Genomic DNA, 20,452 nt, shown 5'->3' with positions numbered 1-20,452 from the left:
TACGGGACCTCTCTCCTCTGTCTGGGTGCCAGGGCCTAAATGTGTGACAGTGGCCTGTTCCAGTGGTGGGTGACGTGAAGCCTGATTCTCTGCTATGACATGAAGACTGATTCTGTGCTGACATGAAGCCAGATTCTCTGTTACGGGACCTCTCTCCTCTGTCTGGGTACCAGGGCCTAAATGTGTGACAGTGGCCTGTTCCAGTGGTGGGTGACATGAAGCCTGATTCTCTGCTATGACATGAAGACTGATTCTGTGCTGACATGAAGCCAGATTCTCTGTTACGGGACCTCTCTCCTCTGTCTGGGTGCCAGGGCCTAAATGTGTGACAGTGGCCTGTTCCAGTGGTGGGTGACGTGAAGCCTGATTCTCTGCTATGACATGAAGACTGATTCTGTGCTGACATGAAGCCAGATTGTCTGTTACGGGACCTCTCTCCTCTGTCTGGGTGCCAGGGCCTAAATGTGTGACAGTGGCCTCTTCCAGTGGTGGGTGACGTAAAGCCTGATTCTCTGCTATGACATGAAGACTGATTCTGTGCTGACATGAAGCCGGATTCTCTGTTACGGGACCTCTCTCCTCTGTCTGGGTGCCGGGGCCTAAATATGTGACAGTGGCCTGTTCCAGTGGTGGGTGACGTGAAGCCTGATTCTCTGCTATGACATGAAGACTGATTCTGTGCTGACATGAAGCCAGATTCTCTGTTACGGGACCTCTCTCCTTTGTCTGGGTGCCAGGGCCTAAATGTGTGACAGTGGCCTGTTCCAGTGGTGGGTGACGTGAAGCCTGATTCTCTGCTATGACATGAATACTGATTCTGTGCTGACATGAAGCCAGATTCTCTGTTACGGGACCTGTCTCCTCTGTCTGGGTGCCAGGGCCTAAATGTGTGACAGTGGCCTGTTCCAGTGGTGGGTGACGTGAAGCCTGATTCTCTGCTATGACATGAATACTGATTCTGTGCTGACATGAAGCCAGATTCTCTGTTACGGGACCTCTCTCCTCTGTCTGGGTGCCAGGGCCTAAATGTGTGACAGTGGCCTGTTCCAGTGGTGGGTGACGTGAAGCCTGATTCTCTGCTATGACATGAAGACTGATTCTGTGCTGACATGAAGCCAGATTCTCTGTTACGGGACCTCTCTCCTCTGTCTCGGTACCAGGGCCTAAATGTGTGACAGTGGCCTGTTCCAGTGGTGGGTGACGTGAAGCCTGATTCTCTGCTATGACATGAATACTGATTCTGTGCTGACATGAAGCTAGATTCTCTGTTACTGGTCCTCTCTCCTCTGTCTGGGTGCCAGGGCCTAAATGTGTGACAGTGGCCTGTTCCAGTGGTGGGTGACGTGAAGCCTGATTCTCTACTATGACATGAAGACTGATTCTGTGCTGATATGAAGCCAGATTCTCTGTTACGGGACCTCTCTCCTCTGTCTGGGTGCCAGGGCCTAAATGTGTGACAGTGGCCTGTTCCAGTGGTAAGTGACGTGAAGCCTGATTCTCTGCTATGACATGAAGACTGATTCTGTGCTGACATGAAGCCAGATTCTCTGTTACGGGACCTCTCGCCTCTGTCTGGGTGCCAGGGCCTAAATGTGTGACAGTGGCCTGTTCCAGTGGTGGGTGACGTGAAGCCTGATTCTCTGCTATGACATGAAGACTGATTCTCTGCTGACATGAAGCCAGATTCTCTGCTATGGCATGAAGAGACTGATTCTCTGCTGACATGAAGCCAGATTCTCTGCTATGGCATGAAGAGACTGATTCTCTGCTGACGTGAAGCCAGATTCTCTGCTATGGGACCTCTGTCCAATTGATATTGGTTAATTTTTATTTTTTTAATTTTTATTTTAATTCATTTCCCTATACACATTTGTTTGGAGGGGATTTACCTACATGTTGCTGCCTTTTGCAGCCCTCTAGCTCTTTCCTGGGCTGTTTTACAGCCTTTTTAGTGCCGAAAAGTTTGGGTCCCCATTGACTTCAATGGGGTTCGGGACGAAGTTCGGGTCGGGTTCGGATCCCGAACCCGAACATTTCCGGGAAGTTCGGCCGAACTTCTCGAACCCGAACATCCTGGTGTTCGCTCAACTCTACTCATGATCCTAAGCATACCACCTCATCAGTGAAGCATGGTGGTGGTAGTGTCATGGCGTGGGCATGTATTGCTGCCAATTGAACTGGTTCTCTTGTATTTATTGATGATGTGACTGCTGACAAACGCAGCAGGATGAATTCTGAAGTGTTTTGGGATATATTATCTGCTTATATTCAGCCAAATGCTTCAGAACTCATTGGACGGTGATTCACAGTGCAGATGGACAATGACCCAAATCATACTGTAAAAGCAACCAAATAGTTTTTTAAGGGAAAGAAGTGGAATGTTATGCAATGGCCAAGTCAATCACCTGACCTGAATCCGATTGAGCATGCATTTCACTTGCTGAAGACAAAACTGAAGGGAAAAAGCCCCAAGAACAAGCAGGAACTGAAGACAGTTGCAGTAGAGGCTTGGCAGAGAATCACCAGGGATGAAAACTAGCGTCTGGTGTTGTCTATGTGTTCCAGACTTCAGGCTGTAATTGACTGCAAAGGATTTGCAACCAGGTATTAAAAAGTGAAAGTTTGAGTTATGACTATTATTCTGTCCCATTACTTTTGGTCCCTTAACAAGTGGGAGGCACATATGCAATCTTTTGTAATTCCTACACCGTTCACCTGATTCTGATGTAAATACCCTCAAATTAAAGCTGACAGTCTGCAGTTAAAGCACATCTTGTTTATTTCATTTCAAATCCATTGTGGTGGTATATAGAGCCAAAAATGGACCTGACTGTATTTCACTTACTGCATTGTTGAGCATATGGGGGCACATTATTAAGACCTGCATTTATAAGCTGGTCTTAATAAAGCCATAAGCTGGCGGTGATTTCGTCGAAGTTATGAAGAGGCGCCAGCCTCTTTATTACTTCGGCGCATCCAGCGCCAGTTCTAAATGTAAGAGAGCTTCTTAGCTGTCTTACATTTAGACCATTTTCTATACCTGAAACAGGCGTAGCAAATGGTAAATTAGAGGGGCCTGCTGGCCCATCCCCTTCCCCACTGATGTGACGCCCACAATTTTAGACCTGGCATGAGCGGGGTGAAGTCGCAGATAGCGGTGGAACTAACTATTGCGCCACTATTTTCTCCTGAAATACACTTGATATAGGCCTGTCAGTATAATAAATGACCCCCATGATCTTTTGAAAGTCACACCTTTTACGCAAAAAAAGACAAACAAAAAACATCTGTTCATTTGAAGATCATTAACAATTCATGTACGTTTATAGTCACACAGTCTCCTGACTGCCTCGTGGAGAAAACAACTCATTATCTGATAATTAATTCTATTATATAGAGACTATATAAACACCATTGTGGAGAGAGTCACCATCTGTGACACAAGAGTTGACAATGGATTCCAGAACCTACAAGCTCTATCACAAAGACTGCTTTGATTCCAGAGAACATCTGGACACTTACTTCTCAAATGAAGATGAAATGGCCTTTGGGGAGGATACCTTGCTATTTCCAATTGAAAATCTTAGAAAAACTTTTGCATTGGGTATGTATTTTTGTGTTTATTTGTATTTGTTGCTACACTTTTACTATAAAACAGTGTTGATCCCTACAACACAGTATCTCATTATTAATATCAACCCAGCACCCTACTGTCCATGAAGAGACATGTACCTACAGCTTCAGAGGAATTTTTAGAATATGATATATGTGTAGATGATTATACTATTATATAGTATTTTGACCATTATATTTAGAGATGAGCGAATCAAAGCTGACGAAGTGGAATTCTATCCGAATTTATGGAAAAATTTGATTCGCACCGAAGCCAAATTTCCTCACGCTTTGTGGTTACGATTACGAATCATATTTTTTCCTAAAATGACTGTTGCACGTGTGTGGAGTTAAGGACATGGAGCAAGGAACTCTGAGAAGGCGGGATCACCCATAATACCATGCATGCAGCCAATCAGCAGCCAGCCAGCCCTGTGATGTCACAGCCCTATAAATAGCCTCAGCCATCTTGGATTCTGCCATTTTCCAGTGTACTTTGTGCAGGGAGAGACGTCAGCAGGCGCTAGGGAAAGTGGTAGAAAAAACTTCATTGTGCTAAAACAATGATTTACAAGTGCAGGGAAAGATTATTCAAGGTGTAGGGAAAGGATAGGGAGGAATCATTCCACAGCATTTCTGTTGAACGGGGTTCAGTAGGGGAGGTTACAGCCTGGGTAATAGGAACAATCCTATTACACCTTGCTGCACTGACTGGGGATCCAAAATCCCATTATACATCTCTGTAATTCCAGCAAACTGTTCTTATTAGGGTGCAAGTGCTGTTTGATACATTCATTAACAGGGTTTATTACAAGTAAATATTTCTACATCTTATTTGCCCTTGTGCGGTGCAGTTATATGTTTTAAAGCATATTTTGGCTTGTATTAGTGGGAAAAAAGGGCTTATTAGCTGTTGTGTGGTAAAGTGCTAAAATTACAGTCCTTTTTGTCGTGTATTAGTGGTAAAAGAAAAAATATATTTGCTGCTCAGTGGTGCAGTTATATGTTCTAAAGCCTTTTGTGGCATGTATTAGTGGAAAAAGAAAAAATATATTTGTCGGTCAGCGGTGCAGTTATATGTTGTAAAGCCCTTTTAATCGTGTATTAGTGGAAAAAGAAAAAATATATTTGCCGGTCAGCGGTGCAGTTATATGTTGTAAAGCCCTTTTTTGTGTGTATTAGTGGGGAAAGAAAGGGCTTATTAGCTGTTGTGTGGTGAAGTGAGAAAATTATAGACTTTTTTGGGGTGTTTTAATTTCCTTTTTATTTATTTATTTGATCTAACAGTATGTAAGACCGAGAAGTTTCAGGTCCTGCACAGGGGAGTGGCAGAGGCCTAAATTTTTCTGCCGCAAACACAGGTCGCAGAAGAGTAAGGGGGCGTGGCAGCAGGAGTCGAGAGGCCTGAGCTGCCGGTGTCATCTAGCGGTCGTGTCTTGACCAGCAATCCAGAGGTACTTGAATGGTTGACTCAGTCATCTCTGTTTTGGATCCACTCCTGTTTTTTTGGGCATTAGCAATACTGATGGATTACAGACCAAATGCCTACAGAGTGAAGGCAGATGCTCAACATACAGGATATCTTTTTTGTGGGTTATTGTTGTGACGGATCAGAGGAAGGGCAAAATAAACAGTGACGTCAACACAAACTTACTGCTGACACCCTCTCCACTCTGTCGGGGGGCTCTACTTGTATAAGCGTTTAATAGAACAGGTTCTGTAGGCATCTTTGTGGAATCAGCTGACGACGGTATAAAAGGAGTGCGCTTCTTGACACTAACATCGACCAGTAAGCCCGAGTTCATACTTGGTCAGTTTTGGCCCCGTGACGGCCCAAATAAGTGAAGTGTGCAGTGATTCTAAGAGCAACGACTGTCATACTGACTCACAGTATAATTTCACTACCACAGCAGACTCCCTATGCGTGTTACAGTGTTCTACACCACTATAAAGGCTCTCTGCAGCCAGGAAATAGCTGTTTTGAAAAAAAAAAATCAAACCGGCCAAATCGAATTATTGAAAAATTTGCTCATCTCTAATTATATTACTTGTATCCTGCATGAGAAGCAGTTTTCACCTTTTTCTTACACTCCACCCTTTCCTAATTCTTAGTTCTTCCTGAGATAATTTGTGGAGACTAGCTGCCATAAGGTCTCCCATTTACAGCTCACAGAAGCTAGAGGAAATTCTGCTTCACTTTTACTATCTTTATTATGCAAAGAAGCAGAGGCATGCTGAAAACATTATAGAGAATTAATTCTTAAGCAGTTAAGAAAATCAATAGCTGCTGAAGTATGACTTTGTTCCCCATAATAGATATTCATTACTCATCCACCTCTACTGTCCATTTTTTTTTTTTTTTTTATGCGTCTGTGATGGATTTAGCAAATAATTCAGAGAAAATGCTAATTTAGGAAGTGGGTGGGGGGAGCCTGTTAATTGTTGTAAGCAGCATTTTTTTAACTGATGATTTATGTTAAACGGTTTCTAATACAGTCTGTGCTGTGGTTCTATTGATTTTGCATAATTATGTGAAAGGTCGGTCAGTACTGACCATATAAATGAATTGATTTTAATAAATAGTAGATAACTAAACGCAAACTGGACAAACATTTTTAGGAGTATGGAATATAAGTGGGGAAAAAATCCACAGTTCAGCCATATCAACTAAAGGGAACAAGTCAAAACCTTGGTCCTAGTAGGGGATGAAGAATATCTTTTACTAGAGTTATTTTTCCTACTCTCTAATCTTCAGAGACTTGGAAAACTTGTGTAGGACAATGAAGGATTAAACTAAGCCTTTCAATTTTAGGGGATGTTACTTTTAAATTTTCTATCATCTAGCAATTGGTGGTTTGCTGCTTTGTTACATACTGTATTTTTCGCCCTATAAGACGCACCGGCCCATAAGACGCACCTAGGTTTTTGGGGAAGAAAATAATAAAAAAAATATTTTTAACCAAAAGGTGTGCTTTTGGTGGGTTTGGAACTAATGGTGGTCTGTGGATGGCACTATTACTGGGGATCTGTGGATGACAGACACTGTTATGGGGGGTTCTGTGGATGACGGACACTGTTACGGGGGGATCTGTGGCTGGCACTGTTACAGGGGGATCTGTGGCTGGCACTGTTACAGGGGGGATCTGTGGCCAGCACTGTTACAGGGCGGATCTGTATAAGGCACTGTTATATATGTGCCATCCACAGACCCCCCACCCCATAACAGTGCCATCCACAGAGAATGTTATCCAGAGAACCCCCCCCCCCCCCGCCGCCGCTGCCCCAGTATACAAATATAAAATGTCTTATTCAATTCAAAATTATTACACATGCCCCCTCACTCCTAATAGTACCGTACATCTTAATAGCTTCTGTACAATGCCGACAGGCAGGCCGGTCGGCCGGCGGGTCACTCACTGACGTCACTTGCCTGCGCCGCCTGCTTCATTCATAAAGTAGGCGGCGCAGGCACGTGACATCAGGGAGTTACGCTGCCGCCCGCCCGGCCTGCCTGCCGGCATTGTACAGAAGCTATTAGGATGTACGGTACTATTAGGAGTTGGGGGGTATGTGTAATAACTTTTAATTGAATAACTGTACTATAGCCCCTGGAGCGGCGGGGCTATAGTACAGTGACTGCACCGCCCCGCCGCAATTGCCGGCCCCCAGCTCCTCCTCCCAGGCCCTCCCCCGCTCGCTCGTACATCGCAAACTGCGATGTTAAACTGTCAGCATTCGCCTGTAATGATCGGCGTCATGCAGAGGGAGGGAAATGGGAAGGCCCTGTCCAAGGGAGAGGGAAAGGTGGTGACCCCTGACTCACCTTGCGGCTGGCACCTGACTGCCCTGACGTCCCTAGACAGGTTCCTCACCCGTACGCCGATCACGTGCCTAAACCCTGGCTTTCCCTAAGATGAGCCCTATGTATTGAACGGAGCGGTGGGATCACTAGTCCGCACCACTGACGCTAATAGGAAAACACCAAGGAGAGGACAGACAATACAGACAAACATATAATCCCAGGTGGGCGACCACAGCAGACCACAAAGGCCCAACAGGGATCTGGAGGGTAACGTTTCTGGAACAACAACCAGGGAACACAGCTACACAGCTCCAGTGGGTCAGTATAGAAGTCCAGGCAGGAAGCTCTATATCTGGCAACCAGAGAAGTGGGAGAGGGGAATATAAGGAGGTTGGGATTGCTGGACAAGAAACAGCTGAGGAAAAGGAGCTACGGATCCCTGAGTGAGCCAAAAAGGGTTGCAAGGCAAACCCAGAAAGCTACCATAAAGAAACAGCTCTATCTTACTACATAGAGCGCGCAGCCACCCGCTGCGACTTCCTGACCCCGGGTATAACGGAGTCAGGCGTGGCTCTTGACACCCTCGTGACATCGCCCCATAAGACACAGGGGCATTTTCCCCCCATTTTTTGGGGGGAAAAAGTGCGTCTTATGGGGCGAGAAATACGGTAGTTACATAGTTAATACAATTGAAAAAAAAGACATAAGTCCATCAAGTTCAACCAAGGGATAGGTGGGGACGCGAATCCCAGAAGGAAGTGAGACTCAGATTTCTAGACATTTTCATAAGTGTAACACCCCGCTAGGGGGCATTACCACCTTTTGTGCCCCTTCACTATATTTAATGGTTGATCCTGTGTCATCATGTGTATTCCATGTCCTGCACAATGTATGCTTATATTTTCCTTGCAAATTACTGTTTAAGTGTAATGTGCCTGGCTTTCCAGCAGATGGCGGCAATCTTGGCAGAGTTAGAGCACCGTGACAAGTGCTTACACCATTCTGGCATTCCTACACCTGGGTACCACCACTACCATCTACTTAGGGGGACCTAGTCCCTTGTTGCTGAAATGCAACTGGTGTCACAACAAACTTTTAACCCTTATAACATCTATATATTTTTTTTAAGTCTATATTTATTATTCTCACTAAATGTATTACAAATGTACCTGCCCCGACGACATGAAGTCTATTGAAATATATGAACATTTTAAAGGGACCCTCTGGCCAACTCGTCTTACCCATGGTGTGCTGCATAAGCAATAATGTCATTTACTTTTAAGAATTCATCTAAACCCTTTTTAAAACTGTCCACTGTTCCTGCTGTGACCACGTCCTGAGTAAGTCTATTTCACAGATTCACAGTTCTTACAGTAAAGAAGTTTTGACACTTCTGGAGACTGAACTTATTCTTCTCCAGTCGGAGGCAGTGCCCCCTTGTCTTTTAAAGGGCAGTTTTTCACCAAATTTTTTGTATGGCCCATTTATACACTGCTCAAAAAAAGAAAGGGAACACAAAAATAACACATCCTAGATCTGAGTTAATTAAATATTCTTCTGAAATACTTTGTTCTTTACATAGTTGAATGTGCTGACAACAAAATCACACAAAAATTAAAAAATGGAAATCAAATTTTTTAACCCATGGAAGTCTGGATTTGGAGTGACACTCAAAATTAAAGTGGAAAAACACACTACAGGCTGATCCAACTTTGATGTAATGTCCTTAAAACAAGTCAAAATGAGGCTCAGTAGCGTGTGTGGCCTCCACGTGCCTGTATGACCTCCCTACAACGCCTGTGCATGCTCCTGATGAGGTGGCGGACGGTCTCCTGAGGGATCTCCTCCCAGACCTGGACTAAAGCATCTGCCAACTCCTGGACAGTCTGTGGTGCAACGTGACGTTGGTGGATAGAGCGAGACATGATGTCCCAGATGTGCTCAATTGGATTCAGGTCTGGGGAACGGGCGGGCCAGTCCATAGCATCAATGCCTTCATCTTGCAGGAACTGCTGACACACTCCAGCCACATGAGGTCTAGCATTGTCTTGCATTAGGAGGAACCCAAGGCCAACCACACCCGCATATGGTCTCACAAGGGGTCTGAGGATCTCATCTCGGTACCTAATGGCAGTCAGGCAACCTCTGGCGAGCACATGGAGGGCTGTGCGGCCCTCCAAAGAAATGCCACCCCACACCATTACTGACCCAATGCCAAACCGGTCATGCTGGAGGATGTTTCAGGCAGCAGAACGTTCTCCACGCATCTCCAGACTCTGTCACGTCTGCCACATGTGCTCAGTGTGAACCTGCTTTCATCTGCGAAGAGCACAGGGCGCCAGTGGCGAATTTGCCAATCTTGGTGTTCTCTGGCAAATGCCAAACATCTTGCAAGGTGTTGTGCTGTAAGCACAACCCCCACCTTTGGACGTCGAGCCCTCATATCACCCTCATGGAGTCTGTTTCTGACCGTTTGAGCAGACACATGCACATTTGTGGCCTGCTGGAGGTCATTTTGCAGGGCACTGGCAGTGATCCTCCTGTTCCTCCTTGCACAAAGGCGGAGGTAGCAGTCCTGCTGCTGGGTTGTTGCCCTCCTACGGCCTCCTCCACATCTCCTGATGTACTGGCCTGTCTCCTGGTAGCGCTTCCATGCTCTGGACACTACGCTGACAGACACAGCAAACCTTCTTGCCACAGCTCGCATTGATGTGCCATCCTGGATAATGCTGCACTACCTGAGCCACTTGTGTGGGTTGTAGACTCCGTCTCATGCTACCACTAGAGTGAAACCACCGCCAGCATTCAAAAGTGACCAAAACATCAGCCAGGAAGCATAGGAACTGAGAAGTAGTCTGTGGTCACCACCTGCAGAACCACTCCTTTATTGGGGGTGTCTTGCTAATTGCCTATAATTTCCACCTGTTGTCTATCCCATTTGCACAACAGCATGTGAAATTGATTGTCACTCAGTGTTGCTTCCTAAGTGGACAGTTTGATTTCACAGAAGTGTGATTGACTTAATTTTTTTGAGCAGTGTATATTTTTATAGGTTAATCATGTCCTACCTTAGACGTCTCTTCTCAAGACTAAATAAATTTAATTCCTTTAATCTTTCTTCATAACTAAGACCCTCCATGCCCCTTATTAGTTTAGTCGCTCTCCTCTGTACTTTTTCCAGCTGCAGTGCGTCCTTTCTATGGACTGGTGCCAAGAACTGAACTGCATATTTCAGATGAGGTCGCAGCAATGCTTTTTAAAGTGGTAATATTACATCTCTGCCCCGCGAGTCCATGTCTTGTTTAATGCATGACAATATCCTGGTAGCCTTAGAAGCAGCTGATTGACATTGTATACTGTTGTTATTGAATCTACCTTCTACAAGGACAGCCAAATCCTTCTCTATAAGTAACTCTCCCAGTGTTACATCCCCTAGGACAGTGATGGTGAACCTTTTAGAGACAGAGTGCCCAAACTGCAACCCAAAACCCACTTATTTATTGCATAGTGCCAACACAGCAATTTATCCAGAATATTACCATGCAATATAGTATAACTTCCATGTACTTTAACACTTAGCTATAATAGCGCTGCCTGTGCCGTTCATTGCGTTCATTGCGTTCCCAGTCTAAGGCATATTGGTACACCATAGATTTTTTTCAGCTTGCTAGTGCCCACAGAGAGGGCTCTGAGTGCCGCCTCTGGCACCCGTGCCATAGGTTCGCCACCACTGCCCTAGGACATATGATGCACGGAGATTATTACTACCAAGATGCATAACTTTACATAGAGGGGTTTGAACCTCCTTTGCCAAGTTGATGCCAAATCACTCAGAGTGTTAATGTCAGCTTGTAGTTTATGGACATCTTCCATAGATTGTACAGTTCTACACAGCTTAGTGTCATCTGCAAAAATAGAAATTGTGCTATTAATACTGTCCTCAATATCATTTATAAATAAATTAAATAATAGAGTATCCTGATTTTACAAGCACTGCTTTTGATAAACTAGAACTTATTTTCCAGCATCTACTGTTCACTGAAAGACATCTGTTCTTAAAAACAAAATGAACCAACAATTACTTTACTCTCTGGTTACCACTAATGACAAGTACTGTATATTAATATTTTTCAACTAAATACATATGTCCAGTGGCGTCTCTAGCTTTCAAATTTTGGGGGGGCACACTGGGGGCCAGGACAAAAGTAGGGGGGCAGCTATAACAACTTTACATTTACACAAGTACGCTTAGAAATGCTGCAATACTTTACCCAATACCTAAAACCGCAACAGGGAAGAAAAGTCCTGCTGTCTGTTGATGACACTTTTATAGAGAGGGGGATCTGTGGATGCCACTGCTATGGGGGAGGATCTGTGGATGCCACATACCGTATATAGCATCTTATGCTATATGTGTCATCCACAGATCCACCCCATGACAGTGTCATCCCCATTTCCCCCTCCATAACAGTGTCATCCACAGATCTCCCTCCCCGCCTCTCACAGGAGTGTACATATATAAAATAAACATATTTCACATGAACACTTACAGTTACTTGGCTTGGCCCTTGGGGATCTCGGACGCCACTTCAACACTTTGGCCGGGGGCTTGGCGGAGCTGATGTTGTGTTTTATCCTAATGAGAAAGATTTCATAAGGATTTGGAGAAGGGGCAGAGGGATAGCAGAGCAGAGAGAGGCTGGTGCTGCTACTAGGGGGTCATACCATGGGGGAGTAATAAAACCCACCATAATGCCCCCCAGTAGAAATAATTCTCCTTACAATGTGCAAAACATACCCCCTTATGCCCCCAGTTTAGCTAATGTCCCCCATAATGTGCCAGTATAAAATACCCCTATATAGTGCCCCAGTAAATGCCTCCATAGTGCTCCTCTCCCCCCTCCCTGCTAGTGCCCCCCATAATGTACCAGTATAAAATGCCCCATATATCGTGCCCCAGTAGATGCCCTCAGTGTCCCCCATAATTTGCAAGTATAAAATACCCCTTCTTAGTGCCCCCCGTAGATGACTCCATAGTACTCCTGTCTCCCCTTCTCCATAGTACCCACCATAGTACCCACCATAATGTGTCCCAGTATAAAATGCTACTGTACAGAGCCCCCATATAAAACACCCCTTCTTTGTGGCCTCAGTAGATGCCCCTATAGTGCCCACCAATAATGTGCCAGTAATAAGTGCCCTCAATAACGTGCCACTGCCAGTAACAAGAGCCCCCCAATGTGCCAGTAATAAGCCCCCATCACGTGCCAGTAACAAGAGCCCCTATCACGTGCCAGTAATAAGCCCACCATCACGTGCCAGTAATAAGCCCCCCATCACGTGCCAGTAACAAGAGCCCCCATCACGTGCCAGTAATAAGCCCCCCATCACGTGCCAGTAATAAGCCCCCCATCACGTGCCAGTAATAAGCCCCCATCACGTGCCAGTAATAATCCCCCCAATGTGCCAGTAATAAGCCCTCCATCACGTGCTAGTAATAAGCCCCCCATTACGTGCCAGTAATAAGCCCCCCCATTACGTGCCAGTATTAAGCCCCCCCATTACGTGCCAGTATTAAGCCCCCCATCATGTGCCAGTATGAAGCCCCCCCATGTTCTAGTATTAAGCCCCCCCATCATGTGCCAGTATTAAGCCCCCCATCGTGCCAGTTATAAGCCCCCCCATCATGTGCCAGTATTAAGCCCCCCCATCATGTGCCAGTATTAAGTCCCCCCCATCATCATGTGCCAGTATTAAGTCCCCCCATCATGTGCCAGTATTAAGTCCCCCCATCATCATGTGCCAGTATTAAGTCCCCCATCATCATGTGCCAGTATTAAGTCCCCCCATCATCATGTGCAAGTATTAAGTCCCCCCATCATCATGTGCCAGTATTAAGTCCCCCCCCATCATGTGCCAGTATTAAGTCCCCCCATCATCATGTGCCAGTTTTAAGTCCCCCACCCATCATGTGCCAGTATTAAGTCTCCCCCATTGTAATAAGCCCCCCCTAATGTGCCAGTAACACTACTGTAAAAAAAAAAAAAAAAAAGAACACTTATACTTACCTCAGTGTCAGCGATGCGATGCAGACTCTTCCTGTGTCCCGCGCTGTAAGGCCTCTGCGCCGGCCTCTGATAGGCTACCGGCCTAGTGCCTGCAGCCTATCAGAGGAAGGAGAAGGGACACGCCTCTCCCTCCCCTGCACCTCCGCTGGCACAGGCAGGTTACAATGGAGATGAGCGCAATGGAAGCGCTCATCTCCCTGTGCCTGGCGGCAGCGGCGGCTCACTTGGGGGGGGCATTTTAGTTGGGGGGGCACATGGTGGGGCACAGCATGATGTAGGGGGGGCCGTGGCCCCCTCTGGTCCCCCCCTGGCGACGCCACTGCATATGTCTAAAGGCCAATTATAGAAATTATACCATAGCCAGTTGAATCTGCCATCTTTTATGGGACTGATAAACTGTCTAACGTTTATGGGGAGCTCTTGACTTTCCCCTAATATATAAAGTTGGGGCAAAAAAGGAAAAATTTTAAAAGCTCAATACCCTATAAGTAGGGTTGAGCGAACCCGAACTGTAAAGTTCGGGTTCGTACCAAACTTTAGGATTTTTGGACCCCGGACCCGAACATTTCAGTAAAAGTTTGGGTTCGGTGTTCGGCGCTTTCTTGGCACTTTTTGAAAGGCTGCAGAGCAGCCAATCAACAAGCGGTTAACTGACCTTAGAAGCCATCACAGCCATGCCTACTAATGGCATGGCTGTGATTGGCCAGTGTAGCATGTGACCCAGCCTCTATATAAGCTAGAGTCACGTAGCGCTGCACGTCACTCTGCTGTGCTTAGTGTAGGGAGAGGATGCTGCTGGTGATTTCAGGGAGAGAAAAGGAGAGACTCTTTGCTCAAAATCAGAATCTAAGTCAGCGATCTACATACATTGTGTTTTGTGAGTGCAGAGCACAATTTTTTTATCCTTCCCTGAGCCCAGTGACCAAAAAAAATAACTTTAATAAGTCAGTTAGGTGGGCGGCGGCGGCCATTTTATGCAAGCTCAGTGCACCAGCACTGCATCTGAGCTTTTGGGACATTGAAAATCACCATTTTTTTGGCAATCTACAACATCTGGATTAGTCAGTGTGCAATTTAAGCTAGAACTACACCAATCATTTTCTGGGGTTTTAAAAACACACTTTATTTGCCAAAAAACACTATTTTCAGTCCTTGCAGCATCAGCACGTGTGAAATTACAGGCTTATATACTGCTGTCAAATTCAGTTGTTAAACAAACACTCATTTGGGCAAAAAATAATTAGTTGGCAGCCTTTGATGCAGATGTCATTGTGAGATACACCCTTAATACATTTGGGTTAGATTCAGAGATTTGAAATACCGCCATTTGGTGCACCAATATTTAATTCAGGCCTACAGTGGTTCAGGCCGTGTGAGATACACCCTTTACATACAGGGGTTTGATTCAGGCATTTGAAATACAGACATTTTGGGCAAAGAAATCTTTAATTGAGGCCTAGTCTGGTTCAGGCCGTGTGAGATACAACCTTTACATACTGTCGTTCTATTCTATTAATTAAACACCCATTTAGGGCAAGAACCTAAATTCGATAAATATGAGGAGAGCGTCAAATAAGGTACGTGGCCCAGGTCGTGGTGCTGCTGGTGGAGCTCATGTTGCAGGGAGAGGACGTGGTCAATCTGTGCCAGCTACACGCACAAGTGAAACCCCTTCCTCAGGTGCGAGTAGGCGACAGAACCAGCAGCGGAATTTGGTCGGGCCAAATGCGGCTCTACGAATGGTGATGCCTGAACAAGTACAGGCGATAGTAGATTGGGTTGTTGACAGTGGATCCAGTTCCTTCACATTGTCTCCCACCCAGTCTCCTGCTGAAAGACCACAGTTGGCACCTGCAGCCGATGTCCATCAGACTTTCACCTCACCCCCTTGCAAATCAGCCAAGCAGTCTGAGCCCCAAGTCATGCAGCAGTCTCTTCTGATTTTTGATGACTCTGTTAGCAGGGTTTCTCAGGGCCATCCACCTAGCCCTGCCCCAGAAGTGGAAGAGATTGAGTGCACCGATGCCCAACCACTTATTTTTCAAGATGAGTACATGGGAGGACAATCGCAGCACGTCTTGGATGATGACGAAACACAGGTGCCAACTGCTGGGGCTTTCAAAAGTGTGCAGACCGACAAGGAAGGCAGGGGTGAAGACTCGGTGGAAGATGATGTGAAGGACGATGAGGTCCTCGACCCCACATGGAATCAAGGTCATGCGAGTGACCTATGTAGTTCAGAGGAAGAGGCGGTGGTAGCACAGAGCCACCAGCACAGCAGAAGAGGGAGCAGGGTGCAAAAGCGGAGCCGCTGTCCTCTAGACAGTATGCCTGCTGCTGCCCACCGCAGCAAGGGATCGAGCACACCAAAGCCAGCTCCAAGGGGTTCCCTGACGTGGCAGTTCTTCAGACAATGTGCTGACGACAAGACACGAGTGGTTTGCATGCTGTGCAATCAGAGCCTGAAGTGAGGCATAAACGTTCTCATCCTGAGCACAACCTGCATGACCAGGCATTTAAGTGCAAAGCACGAGCAGCAGTGGAGTAGACACCTCAAAAACCAAGAAATGTCTCTGGCTCCTCCTGCTACCTCTTTTGCTGCAGTCTCGGCCTCTTCATCCACCTCTGGAGTGACAGTGCCACCTGCCACCCCGCAAACAGAGGATCTGCCAGCAACACCAACACCTGGGTCACCAAGCATCTCCACAATGTCCCACGGAAGCATTCAGCTCTCCATCTCCCAAATGCTGGAGAGGAAGAGGAAGTACCCCCCTACCCACCCTAGCGATCCCTAGCCCTGAATGCCAGCTTTTCTAAATTACTGGTCTTTGAAATGCTGTCATTCCGTCTGGTGGAGACGGATAGTTTTAAAGACCTTATGGCGGTGGCTGCCCCACAGTACGTCGTGCCCAGCCGCCACTACTTTTCAAGGCGAGCCATCCCTTCCCTGCACAACCAAGTAGGGGACAAAATCAGGTGTGCACTGCGCAACGCCATCTGTGGTAAGGTGCACCTGACTACAGATACGTTAACCAGTAAGCACGGTCAGGGCCGTTATATCTCCATAACAGCACACTAGGTAAATGCAGTGGCGGCTGGGCCTGAGGCGGATAGCAGTTTGGCGCATGTCCTTCCACCACCGAGGAATGCAGGGCGCTTCAGTTTGCCTCCTGTTGCTTCCTCCTCCTACTCTGCTTCCTCATCCTCTACCAGCTCCTCATCTGGTCAGCGTAACACCTTCACCACCAACTTCAGCACAGCCAAGGGTAAACGACAGCAGGCAGTTTTAAAACGTATCTGTTTGGGGGAAAAACCCCACACCGCGCAGGAGCTGTGGACGGCCTTGAACAACAGACCGATGAGTGGTTTGTGTCAGTCAGCCTCAAGCCCGGCCTGGTGGTGTGCGATAATGGGCGAAATCTCGTAGCAGCTTTGGGACTAGCCGGTTTGACACACATCCCTTGCCTGGCGCATGTGCTGAATTTGGTAGTGCAGAGATTCCTTAAAAATTACCCTGATATGTCAGAGCTGCTGCATAAAGTGTGGGCCGTCTGTGCGCGCTTCCAGCGTTCTCACCCTGCTGCTGCTCACCTGTCAACGCTGCAGTGTAACTTCGGCCTTCCCGCTCACCGCCTTATATGCGACGTGCCCACAAGGGTGAACTCCACCTTGCACAAGCTGGCCAGACTGTGCGAGCAGCAGCAGGCGATAGTGGAGTTTCACCGTCAGCACGCACGGGTGAATCGCTCTGCGGAACAGCACCACTTCACCACCAATGACTGGGCCTCCATGCGAGACCTGTGTTCCTTGTTGCGCTGTTTCGAGTACTCCAACAACATGGCCAGTGCCGATAACGCCATTCTCAGCTTTACTATCCCACTTCTTTGCCTACTTAAAAAAACGCTCCTGGCGATGATGGAAGAGGATGTGGCACAGGAGGAGGAGGAGGAAGAGGGATCATTTCGTAGAGTTTCCGGCCAGTCATTCCCAAGTGGCTCCGAGGGTGGGTTCCTGCACCCACAAACCCAAAGTACACAATTGTCCAGCCAGGGCACAGTTCTGGAGGATGACGAGGTGGAGGATGAGGAGATGGAGGAGGAGGAACCATGTTCACAGCAGGGTGGCACCCAGACCAGCCCATGGCCATCACTGATGCGTGGTTGGGGGGATACAGAGGACAAAGACGATACACCTCCCACAGAGGACAGCATTTCTTTGCCTCTTGGCAGCCTGGCACACATGAGCGATTACATGCTGCAGTGTCTCTTCAACGACCACCGAGTTGCCCACATTCTAACTTGTGCTGATTACTGGGTGGCCACGCTGCTGGATCCCCGTTACATGGACAACGTACCGTCCATAATTCTGTCACTGGAGCGTGATTGTAAGATGCACGAGTACAAGCGCATGCTGGTAGACGCGCTGCTGGTGGCATTCCCACCTGACAGCGGGGGCACAGTGGAAGCACAAGGAGAAGGCAGAGGACGAGGAAGAGGTCACCAACGCAGCTGGGGCACCACCAGCACCTCAGAAGGCAGGGTTAGCATGGCCGAAATGTGGAAAAGCTTTGTCAGCATACGACAACAACCAGCACCACCAGCTGATATGGAACGTCTTAGCAGGAGGCAGCATTTCACCAACATGGTGGAGCAGTATGTGTGCACATGCCTACATGTACTGAATGACGGGTCTGCCCCCTTCACCTTCTGGGTCTCCAAATTGGGCACATGGCCTGAGCTTGCCCTTTACGCCTTGGAGGTGCTGGCCACAGCAGACAAGCGCAGCCACCTGTCCACAGCCAATGTCGACAAGCTCACGTTCATGAAAATGAACCAGGCATGGATCCCTCAGGACTTGATTTGGATGTAAATACCCTCAAATTAAAGCTGACAGTCTGCAGTTAAAGCACATCTTGTCCGTTTCATTTTAAATCCATTGTGGTGGTGTATAGAGCCAAGAATGTTAGAATTGTGTTGATGTCCCACTATTTATGGACCTGACTGTATGCACCCATAATCCTAGATGTGCACTATATGAAACAGATGGTTTTTTTTCACCCCAGTATCCCCAGTATGAGAAAGTCGTATTTCTGGCCTAAATTTCACAGTCACTTATGCAGCTATAATCCTAGATGTGCACTATATGAAAGTTTTTTTTTAACCCCAGTGTCTCCAAGCAGTATTTCTTGACATGCAGATATCCTGTGCTGGTGCACTATCGTTGCATAAAATGGCTGCCGATTATGTATTGATATTGACTAACTGAATGGAAAAAAGTTAATTTTCAGTAGTAGTTGGCTCTGGGTAGGCTTAAAGCAATTGTGCACTGCACCCACAAAACACATTTGCTGTAGATCGCTGAGTAAAGAAGCAGTTCTTCATAAGATTCCTCCCTGATCTCTCCCTCACAGCAGCTGCAGCCTATCCCTACACTAATCCGAGCAGAGTGACGGGCGGCGCTTAGTGACTCCAGCTTAAATAGAGGCTGGGTCACATGCTGCAGTTGGCCAATCACAGCCATGCCAATAGTAGGCATGGCTGTGATGGCCTTTTGGGGCAAGTAGTATGACGCTTGTTGATTGGCTGCTTTGCAGCCTTTGAAAAAGCGACATAAAAATCGCCGAACCCGAACTTTTACGTAAATGTTCGGGTTCAGGTCCGGGTGCCGAAAAACCTAAAGTTCGGTACGAACCCGAACTTTACAGTTCGGGTTCGCTCAACTCTATTTTTGTAAAAAAAATTGTGAGGTGAAGTGACAAATAAATAGTGAATCAATGCCTTTGAAGACAGGACTTCTGCCATATATCTACAGCAGAGGTCCTGAAAGGGTTAACACTCAGCGCAGTAACAGTACGGTGCAGGGATGATACGGTGCTGGCTTAAGAGCAAGGAGTACAGCATTGCTTGCTAGGTGTATTATACAGCTTAGTATCTTTCTTTCTCTTCTGTTACGGTCCACTCTTTAATATGGCTTCCTAAACTGCTTTAGGAAACCTTGAAGAGTGGATGTACCCTTCGAGTTCCAAAGAGATTATAGATGATATTTAAGTGTCCCCGCAAAAGGTAACTTTGTGATCTGTGTATTTTTCAAGGGGGCCAAATGTGGAAAAACAACGTTAATAACAATAATAATAATAATAATAATAATAATAATAATAATAATAATAATAATAATAATAATAATAATATCACCAAATCTACAAGAACATTTAAAGATTTTGCTGCTGTCCTTATTTTTGGACATTTAGGAAATTCTTGTTTGTATATTTTCTGGAATATAGATGTAATGTAGACACATAGACAGTAAGTCATTGTTAATCCACAATATGTTTCAGGTTTTTACAGATATGTTACAAATTTCAATATTTAGATTTTTTTTTTTGCAGGTCATATTAAAGGAGATATCTTGATTGACATCAGCATTGGTTCTATACCTCATCATCTGTATTCATGCTGTGAGTTTTTCAAAGACATCATAGTGCTCAAGGCCAGTGACCGATGCATCATGGAGCTGAAAAGATGGGCGGACGCACGTACAGGAGCATTTGATTGGAACCATGCAGCAAAACTTCATGTAGACACAGAAGGAAACAGGTAAAGGATTTGTCCACATATTGGGGGAAACCTACTGTCATTCTCGTAATTTCTACTGCACTAAAGATATGAAGCAGATGTAGAAAATGTTTAGGCAGTATATCTTTATCTACTTTATTCTTGCACTGCTACTCTGTTTCAGTTCAAATTTAGTCAGTGGGGAAGATTTATCAAAGTGGTATAAAGTAGACCTGGCTTAGTTGCCCATAGCAACCAATCAGATTTTTCCTTTCATTTTTCACAGCTCCTTTGGAAAATAAAAGGTGGAATCTGATTGGTTGCTATTGGCTTTACACCACTTTGATAAACATCCCCCAGTATTCTCACCCATAGGTACCAGCATAACAATGGGTTCTGCTGAAGGGAAGCAATATAAC

General features: G+C 46.2%; 1 protein-coding gene across 1 annotated transcript; it reads left to right on the top strand.

The window, feature by feature from the left end:
* The first annotated feature begins 3,415 nt into the window (after window positions 1-3,415).
* Window positions 3,416-20,079, top strand: LOC120996109 (nicotinamide N-methyltransferase-like). Its single transcript, XM_040425866.1, has 2 exons — window positions 3,416-3,604; window positions 19,868-20,079. Exons 1-2 carry the CDS (start codon window positions 3,454-3,456, stop codon window positions 20,077-20,079), a joined length of 363 nt encoding a protein of 120 aa, XP_040281800.1. The 5' UTR covers window positions 3,416-3,453.
* The last annotated feature ends 373 nt before the right edge of the window (window positions 20,080-20,452 follow it).

The sequence above is a fragment of the Bufo bufo genome, chromosome 1, assembly GCF_905171765.1.
Source record: "Bufo bufo chromosome 1, aBufBuf1.1, whole genome shotgun sequence".
NCBI lineage: Eukaryota > Metazoa > Chordata > Amphibia > Anura > Bufonidae > Bufo > Bufo bufo.
Note: the sequence above shows the minus strand (reverse complement) of the source record. Positions and strands in the feature narration are given on the sequence as shown.

Bases quoted from the DNA above. Each gene is read 5' to 3' on its own strand.
- LOC120996109 (XM_040425866.1), top strand. From the start codon at position 3,454: ATGGATTCCAGAACCTACAAGCTCTATCACAAAGACTGCTTTGATTCC. The intron at 3,605-19,867 runs GTATGTATTTTT...TTTTTTTTGCAG, and splicing joins TAGAAAAACTTTTGCATTGG to GTCATATTAAAGGAGATATC.